The 10000-nt window shown below is 40.0% G+C and overlaps 1 protein-coding gene across 1 annotated transcript in view; it reads right to left on the bottom strand.

Moving 5' to 3' along the window:
- Positions 1-5099, bottom strand: part of LOC137993381 (GDP-D-glycero-alpha-D-manno-heptose dehydrogenase-like) — an 8090-nt gene extending 2991 nt beyond the window's left edge. The window contains exons 1-2 of the mRNA XM_068839201.1: positions 4943-5099; positions 1-1085 (exon numbers count right to left, since the gene is read on the bottom strand). The exon at positions 1-1085 is cut by the window's left edge and continues 2991 nt beyond it. Coding sequence (XP_068695302.1) covers positions 1-1082 — 1082 coding nt within the window. The 5' untranslated portion in view covers positions 1083-1085; positions 4943-5099. The remainder of the gene's footprint in view (positions 1086-4942) is intronic.
- Between the last annotated feature and the right edge of the window lie 4901 nt (positions 5100-10000).

Consider the following 10000-nt stretch of genomic DNA (forward strand, 5'->3'; position numbering starts at 1 on the left):
GCTTCCTCAGGTGTTAAGAATGGAAGAATTTTCAAGAGTTCTTCAATGCCTTCTTCCACAGTTACTGATGAGGAGTAACCTAGTTCTTTGATCTTCCTGTAGGAGACTTGATAGTCTCTTTTATCCTTGTCCTCTCCATTGTTTGATTCAGTTATTCTGCATTCTGGAACAGCTTCTTGTATCAAGGAAGCAATACCAGACTTGGAAAAATTCATGTTCTCGTCCCCTATATTGAATGCCTCCCCTGCCATCCTGTCATAATTCGTTACAGCAAAGACAAAGGCAAGGGCTGCATCTTTCACATGCAAGAAAGTGCGACGAAATCCGCCTTGGTAAAGATCAAAGTGCTTTAGAGTAAGTGCCTTGTATGTCAGATCATTAACTAGCAGATCAAGTCGCAGACGTGGTGAGATGCCAAAGACAGTTGCTAAACGCAGAGCTGTGCCTCCAGCTGCTAACACCATTTTCTCACCTTCAGCCTTGGTTCGTCCGTAGAGTGTTAGTGGATTTATTGGTGTTTCTTCAGTGCAGAGCCCATTTTCAACTGCTCCATAGCATGAGCCAGTAGAGGCATAGATCAACTGCTGACCAGGTAACAGATTGTCAACAACATTCTTGGTGCCTTGAATGTTGACATCCTCAGCTAATTGTTGAAATGCTTCACAGGCAGGGTAACCAACAATAGCTGCCAGATGGATAACAATATCACAGTCTGACATTTGGTTGGCTAAATGCTTCTTGTCCAGGACATCACCATGAATAATCTTCAAATGTGGATTCCCAACGTGCGGTAACAGTGGACCCACTCCCCACAAGAACTTGTCATAGACTACGACTTCATAACCTTGATGCAGTAGTTGCGGAACCAACATTGACCCAAGGTAGCCTGCGCCACCAGTAACAAGTACGCGTTCTGGGATGACCTTTACACTGCCGTTGACACATGGAACATTCTCCATACCGGAGGTATGATGGCCTTCCTTGACATGAACACCATTAGCTTTCAAATCAGTTGTTCCATTTGTTAAGCAGTCTGCCACATATCCATTGGTTATATCTCTATTGACATACATGATATCCATGGTCTAAAGGAAAGTGTAAACAAAAAGTGAGAAGCTGGTAACTGTATGCAAATGTTTAAACAGCCTCCAGCCAATTTCATTCCCATCTTTACGGTTTTTCCAAATCCAAAAGCTATAGCAAGTTTCTACACCAGATTTCTTCTCTTCTTCCCCCTACCCATTTCAAAAAGGAAACGTTGCATCAGTTGCGACGCAAACGATAATGCTAGGGTACCATTAGGATCCATTATGTGGAAATGTACGAGTAATCCTACTTCTGCAAATTGAAAAAGAGCAATCTCTTTGTTCTTGTATTAATGTCACAATCCCCATAAGCCCCAAATTTTCTAATGGGTGTGGTTTTGCACCCATCTATCACAATCACAGTCTTTATTTTTGTGTTTAGGTGTTCTAACACTTCATGGTGCTAATTGAGTGGCCGCCATTTTAGTAAATATATTCTTTTATTTCCATGCAAATTCAAAACAATATTTAACCTTGAACGAGGCCATAAGGACCAATTTGCATGGAAACAAAAGAATACTAAAATGGCGGCCATTTTGGAATAAGCTGTATAGTCTTTATCGAAGAAGACTTGCATGTCGAACCAAATACAAAACAATACATACTTAATTGACCCCTCCCATAGGGACTTTTCAGGGCCAATGAAACACAATCACAGCTGAACAGAACATTTGACTTGATTTGTTTTGATTGTTAATTTCAGTTTACAGTGTCCCCAATTAGTGCTCCAGCACTAGAGCGACTATACACTTAAATAAAGTTCCTTCCCTCCTTCAACAACAACTGTTAAGAATCCCAACTGGCAAGCTGGATGCAAGCTAGTTGGCTATAATTTTCCAAGTGCAGGTGAGAAGTTAAACCAAGGACTACCAGGAACAAATTCAACCAATGGTCAGAAGGTGTCTTGAACCTGGGATCCCCGGATCTCAAGGCAAGCGCCCTAACCACAGGGCCACACTGCCTCCATTTATGGATATAATGACAAAGGCAGCACTTTCTCCTCAAGTAGTTACATACATCCCAGCCATTTTCCAAAAAAAATTATAGGAAAAATAGGAGGAAATTAGCAGGAATATAGGAGATTTATAGGATTTTAGGACAAAATATAGGAGTTCTATAGGAGGATTTTCAGCCACTCACAGATAAAATTCTTAGGTTGAAACACAATTCAATGAGTCTTGCATCATTTCGGAGACTAAGACACTAGTTTGCAATGTGTTCATTGATAAGACGATTTACAAACAAAAGTAAACAGTGATTGTCAACAGTCACATGACCACCCCTTACAACCTCCAAAAAAGTTCAGCCACTTATGAGAAGTTTAACTCCCAATAGTGACCAACATCAATGCTTATGAGAGTTTGTAAAATGATCACCAAAGGGAAAATGCTTTCATCTGTTATCAAACTCTCTCAACTAATTCTTTAAGGAAATGTATGAAGATCAGTATGAGAATTTCTAAGTGGATATTGGGGCTTAAAGGGTTAACATATTACGATATATATCAAGAGATGACACATTTTGAATGAGAAACATTTAACACTTTCATTTTCCTTAAACTGTATTTATAGGAAATATAGGAGTTTTTGGCTCATAATTTATAGGAGTTTTATAGGATCCTATAACATAAAAGGAAAAATAGGATTTATTGGAAGGCTGGGATGTATGTAGTTATTTAAAGACCCTGAGTGTTGGTCCAGCCAGAGTTGAACTCACGACCTCCTGAATGCTAGTATGATGTTTAACCAACTGAGCCAACCAGTCGGCGGTCAAACAAAGTAATTTTTGAAGGGAACACAGCTGGTAAATCATTGCAAGTTTCAAGACTACCACGAGGACTTCTTTGAGGAAAGAACTAAAAACAAACATGTCTTGCACACTTCAAGACAGAATTATATGTGTTCTGGTTCAAATTTTTTCAAACTACCGGTAGTTCAATTTCGATTTTTCTTTGATGATTTCTTTCTCTGATGTTCTGTATCATAATCTGAAACAATGGAAAATCAAGATTGAACTGGTTTGAAAAATTTCCACCAGGAAAAAATTTGAATCATAACATATGTCTTGTAAGAAAAGAATTACTTTTGGGCAAGACCAAAATATGTTTTGATACACATACATGGATATTAAAAAAAAACATAAACACTTGCGGGTTAGATTATTTTTTAAGGTGTAAAACTATAGGCTATGTTACTTAGTAAACCAACTCACAATATTATTGCATTTTCGAAATGTTCTGTTTTAAAAGTTTCCCTACTAATCTTGTACCACGTAAATAAGAGCAAGCTTAGCTGTTTGAAACTTACAGGTGAATGACACAAAAGCAAATTATGTCTATATTACAGATTTCATATTTGTCTGGTGTTATGACGATAGTGATATTACTATTTGACAATGTAAAGAAAAGAAATACTATAACCCATTAGGAAGGAATTAGGTCATTTTCAGAAAGACTTTGAAATCACACTTATGAAGACTCAAAAGCCATGAATAAAATATTTAGATCAATTTAAAAATCCCATGCAAACATAGGAAATGGCCAAACCTTTGTGACTCTGACTCACATAACACAAGTAATTAAATAATGCATTCACAACAAAATTGTTAATATATGAATCTATTTACCACGATGAGCATTTCACACATAGTTTGCAAAGTGGTCCAATATCATCACATTCTAGATCAGTCAAGTATAAGGTTGGACTACAACTCTTTGAAATTTAAAATGGGTGAGGATTGAACAGCAACATACCACTTACGATACTGGAATAACATAATAGCAAACACAAGCAATAATTTATAAATGGTGTATTACAGAAAGTACTGCTACTTCAATGGTTCTGCACTGCATCAAGAAAGAAGTAGAGACAATCTAGAATTTTACAATGATTTAGTTACCAAGGGAAAAAGTAATCAAGTAAGATGAATCAACAATAGCACATGTTCAGGGAATGTTCGCATTGTTTACATTAATTAATAACGACTCCACTCGTACAAAGGTCACCTCAAATAATTTACAAATCATTACGAAACTCCAAAAACAATTTCCCCTTGGTAGTGTAAGAGTATCGATGGCATGTGCGTTCATGACAAAGCATGTTTACATTTGCTGCAGGGTAAATGTATGTACACTGCACGCTTTAGTACAAATTCGGCCAATACGACATGTCTCAAATACATGTATCAAATTCAACAATAGTTACATGGGTTTGCCCTGTTTAATGCTAGAGAGGTTATTCGACAGAGCAAACTAATTATGAGAGAAGTGAAAGTTATCGTAGAGAGAAGTTTTCTACCAGCAGTATGCGTGATGTTGAAACACTACATATCTACATCTCCTTCGAAATATGACCGTTCCTCAACGAACTTCATAAGCCGCTCTTTTGTAAGACATAGTGCTTTCTTTCAGATACACACATGACAAACTGATCGCAGCGTACCGTCGGCAAAATTTCTAAAAGACCATTTGGCCACGTTCCCAAGCCACAAGCGATTTTTGACACTGTTGTTAATTAGAGAAACAACTGAGGCGGACCATAAGAAATTATAAGTTGACTTAAGCTTACTATGTACAAATAATGATGAACCAGCTGTTAAATTCTTCGATATGTTGAAAAGTCCCGTTACGTAATACCTTATGACTCATCATTGCCGGTTTCCTCGTTGAGAGTCAGCAAAATAGTTGAAAGTTTACCTTCCCTAGCCTCCTAACAGATCGTATGATATGATCACCGGATCGAACCGGTCTGTTTTCTTCAAAATGACAACCACAGTGATTCTACACCCACGTGGGTTTTGTACGTACGTTTTGCACTCAATTTGAACGAAGTCTATCAAAAACCGCACTGATACGTTACCTTTTTAAATGAAGAGATGATCCGCAAGTTGAGTCTACGAGATAAGTTTACAATACTTTCTTGACTGTTTGAACCGGAGAGAGAAGTCTTTCCGCAACCGTCCTCTGATGTGGTTGAAGCAAGCTGTTCCGCTCTCCGTTGTTAACGTTAATCAAATGTGTGGGACCAGCGGTCAACTTAAGCAATAATTTAGACGTTATATATAACAGACGGAATGTCAAACGGTTGGGGCCTGACAAACGTTCCTGTTCGACATAAGAGCTTCGAAGATTTTCCGCTGGCCGCGCGAAAGTTTGGGCAAACTTTCCCGCGGCCAGCGGAAAATCATTTCGAAGCTCTTCTGTCGAACAGGAACGCTGGCTCCGCATTCTAGGCATAACACCAACTTTTTTGAGGAGGCTCGAAAGAGTTAGTCCTAAACATTTCTGTCCTTAGATATAGTTAGGGTAATCATATCGAGACGAAATTTGGCCAGAGTAGGTGAGAAAAAAATTAACAAAATCTGTAGGCCACTTTACAAGAAAAAAAAAATCATTTTTTGTCTATGTTTCCTGGTTCTGGTGTGGTCTCTAGCTGCAAGTAAAGTTATCGGGCGGCGTGGCTGACGCCATTTGGCAAATTTGCAAATGAGAAGTACGGTGACCAACACCATCTGGCAGCTTCCGGTCCTGTCATCTCCTGTCAGACTGCCAGCCTTCTAGGGAGGCTCTCTTTTTGTTACCAAAATGAGAATGCGGCTAAAACATTGAACAAAAATGGTCTCAGGCTTATCAATAAATACCGATTATGCTAGGAGTGCTACTTCTTAAAAATGGCTATCAGCGAAAATTATGCTAGCAAGTACGTACCGGAGTCCGTATAATGGTGGCCCACAACTGTCACGGCGAAAAGAAATTGCTCACGGCAAAAAGAAATTGTTCACGGCAAAAACAAATCACTCATGGCAAAAAGAAATCGCTTTAAAAATGGCTTTCAGCAAAAATTATCCTAGCACGTACGTACCGGAGTCCGTACAATGGTGGCCCACAACTGTCACGGCGAAAAGAAATTGCTCACGGCAAAAAGAAATTGTTCACGGCAAAAACAAATCACTCATGGCAAAAAGAAATCGCTTTAAAAATGGCTTTCAGCGAAAATTATCCTAGCACGTACGTACCGGAGTCCGTACAATGGTGGCCCACAACTGTCACGGCGGAAAGAAATTGCTCACGGCAAAAAGAAATTGTTCACGGCAAAGACAAATCACTCATGGCAAAAAGAAGTCGCTTTAAAAATGGCTTTCAGCGAAAATTATCCTAGCAAGTACTTACCGGAGTCCGTAAAATGGTGGCCCACAACTGTCACGGTGGAAAGAAATTGCTCACGGCAAAAAGAAATTGTTCACGGCAAAAACAAATCACTCATGGCAAAAAGAAATCGCTTTAAAAATGGCTTTCAGCGAAAATTATCCTAGCAAGTACGTACCGGAGTCCGTACAATGGTGGCCCACAGCTGTCACGGCGAAAAGAAATTGCTCACGGCAAAAAGAAATTGTTCACGGCAAAAACAAATCACTCATGGCAAAAAGAAATCGCTCACGTCAAAGCAAAATGAAATCGCTCACGGTCAAAACGCCTGCGTGAGGGTTGATTCGAGTTTGCTTGGATTGCTTCATGGGTTCAGGTGCAGCACGCCATGTTCAAGTACAATGTCTTGCAGCAGCTGTGTGCAGTTTTTACGGAATGAAGGCAAGTTTTGCTCTCAAGGCGGCAACGTTTTGGGATTTGAACGTGCTTAGCCACTTGTTCCCGAAAATCTGGTGCTGGCTGGGTGCTGGCTAAAGTTAAGAATATCTTGCCACAATGGTTCACGGCATTAAGAAATTGCTCATGGAAAAAAGAAATCACTCACGGAAAAAAGAAAAAAAAACTTTATGAATTTAGGAAAGGGTGCGTATGAAAGAGAACACATTGTTTAATTGAAAACAAATTAAAACGAATATCTACAAGAGCCGAATAAGATCTTGTCCGAAATGGAAAACTATTCTAAGACCTTGTATTCCTCTGAAATACCGGAGGACACATGCATTTGACGCTTCATCACTGTTGCCTTTTGTAAATTGTAATAGCATAAAGAGACTTGATATTGAGCAGCAGAATAACTGTGAAGGACTTGTCACACAAGAAGAATGTCTATCCGCTCTCAAACAATTTGCGAAAAACAAAACACCACGTTCTGATGGGTGCAACCCCCTTAAAAGACCGTTTAAACGATGCCTATCAGCGCGGCGAAATGTCGATCTCACAAAGAAGGGGCGTGATTTCCTTGTTGCCAAAAAAGAACAAGGACACCCTTCTCTTAACAAATTGGAGACCAATTACCTTTTTGGTCATCGGCTACAAAATTGCCACGAAATGTATTGCAAAGCGGCCAGAGAAAGTCTTGCCGATGTTGAGCAGTAGAGATCAAACGGGCTATGTCAAAAATGGCTTTATTGGACAAAACACTCGGTTGATTTCTGATGTAATCGAGTCGTATTATGAAAAAAACTTGCCAGGCATGCTGCTTTTTATAGATTTTGAGAAAGCGTTTGATTCCTTAAAATGGAATTACCTGTTCAAAGTACTCGGGGTAATGAACTTTGGCCCGATGTTTCGAAATTGGTTCACACTTTTTATTCTAACATCACAAGCCGTGTTATGAACAATTTGTTACGCGTCAGACTTTTGCCAGCTCTATAGTGGTGGACGACAAGGTTGCCCCTTGAAAGGGTTCCTTTTTGTCTTAGCAATTGAGGTGCTTGCCCCAGCAATCAGACAAAATGAAAACATCTGTGGTTTGAAAATAAATGCGACTGAATTAAAACTAAGTATGTATGCAGATGACCTTACACTTTTATAAAGGACGAGTGCTCTGCCAACCACCTATTCAATCTCTTAAATGATTTTGGAACCGAAGAAAACATGGTAGTCCAATCCTTTCTTGAACTCTTTTAGGTATAGCAACCTCTTGCTGGCAATGCTTAACATAACAGTTCCACTTATAGCATGGACGTCGTCAGTGCCGATAGGCCCTGTATATCCATGTTCAAAAACTGTGTCTTGCATTCCTCTGGGCTCAATCGTAATTCTTTCCAGTAAGTCTTTGTCACTTTTAGCAAGGTGCTGGTCGGCAGTTACCTCGTTCACATCTACCTTTTCCTTGGTCAACATGTTGTACACACCGCCACTCCTGAAATAAACGGGGAGATGGGCCTCCCTGTACAATACTGACTAACCATATCTTCCCACAGGTGAAGAAAAATCCCTTATGAGCATAGAGTCAGTTGGTGCACCACAAGGAAACATTTTCCTTCTGATGTAGTTAATGGCAGACGACAGAAATTCTCTTGCCATGGCCCCAGTATCTACACCATCCTCGCCTGCAAAATGCACCCTCAATACTTTTTCTGGTGACGAGGTATTTGCTTCTCGTTGCCAAACTGTTAGGTACCTTTGCAGACTGGACCTGCGTCTTACCACCATAAAAAAATTGATTTGTGTCATCAACCCCCTCTTTCAAATAGATAATAGGCAGGGGCACCCAACCACCAATTTGTTATAAAATGTATTATTATATCCCAGTTAATGAAAATAAATGTTATTAAGGCATTTTCAGGTGTTTTTCAGTGTTGCTGGGAAAACATTATCTGTTCCTTTTTCCCAGCAAGACACAAGAAATTTCCCAGCCAGCCAGATAAAATTGGTTGGTGCAATCACTCTGACCAGCCGTCGTATGTTTGTGACTACTCTCTGGGAGAGGGAAGGGTGCTTTTCTTTTCTTTTTTTTTTTAGTCGTCCTCAGTCTTCAGAGTTTCTACAGCCAGCTCGGGTTGAAATGCTAGAAAAAGTCAGTAATTCCCAGGCAAAACCTCTATCAATAACAAAATTTCCCAGCCAGCTCATCGAAACACCTGTATTTTTGCCAGCCAGCAAGATTCCTCTGGGGAACAGATAATGTGAGGAACAGATTCGTTGCGTGCCCCTGAATAGGGCCGCACAACTATCAAACATCCGCAATGGTAATCAGGCGCGCAGCGTCCTATACGCATATACGCATGTGCATACTTGAAGTGACCAGAAAATTTTGAAAGTTTTAGCAATTGTTTCTATTCTTAACATTTTCCTTGTACGCAACCAAGATTTCGTGATGAAAGCACCGTTTTGATTAAATTCTCAAAACTAAAACAAAAGCTATACCATGTTCTAACTTAGTTTTGCATTGTACCTTTTTTTTGCACTAACAATGCAGTGTTGTTTGGCCAGCGTGCAACAAAAAGGCGAGGTTGCAAAGGAGCGACGTTCCAAGAACGTTCGTGACAAAGGAGCGACGTTCCAAGAACGTTCGTGACAAAGGGGCGACGTTCCGAGAACGTTCTTGACAATTCCAGTCACGCTAGCACGACCAAAACAATGTTTTGTTTGCACCAAGTTTGCTCAAAATAAGAGCAAGACGCTTTATTCTTTGCTTGTATTCACACAACTATTTCGACAAGAAATAAAGAACGCATTATTTTTCGCTCAGTTTACTTAGGGTTCTAGATCATATGTACTTGTGCGTACTTGAAAAAATGACCACGCTACGCGCCTGGCAATACAAAGCAATACAAAATAAATAAACAAACGCGTTTCACCAATCAATGCTTACTTAAAATTGAACAGATTAAGGTACGCAGGTCGATCCATAACATGTGCATGGTCATATAGGCCGGCTGGGAATGACTTCAACATCCCCACCCACCACTATCATATTGTAGTCGCTTCAGCATGTCCATTCATATGCAAATAAGTAGCAAGATATTCTTAAGTTTAGCCTGCACCAGAATTTCAGAAACAAGTGGTTACTCACGTTCAAATCCCATACCGTTGCCGCATTGAGAGCAAAACTTGTCTTCATTCCGTAAAACCTGCCCACGGCTGCTGCAAGACATCGTGCTTCAACGTGGCGTGCTGCACCTCAACCCATGATGCAATGCGAGCAAACTCGAACCAACCCCAACGCAGGTGAGTTTTATGTTAGCACTTCCTTTTTGCCGTGAGC

The sequence above is a fragment of the Montipora foliosa genome, chromosome 1, assembly GCF_036669935.1.
Source record: "Montipora foliosa isolate CH-2021 chromosome 1, ASM3666993v2, whole genome shotgun sequence".
In the NCBI taxonomy this organism is placed as follows: Eukaryota; Metazoa; Cnidaria; class Anthozoa; order Scleractinia; family Acroporidae; genus Montipora; species Montipora foliosa.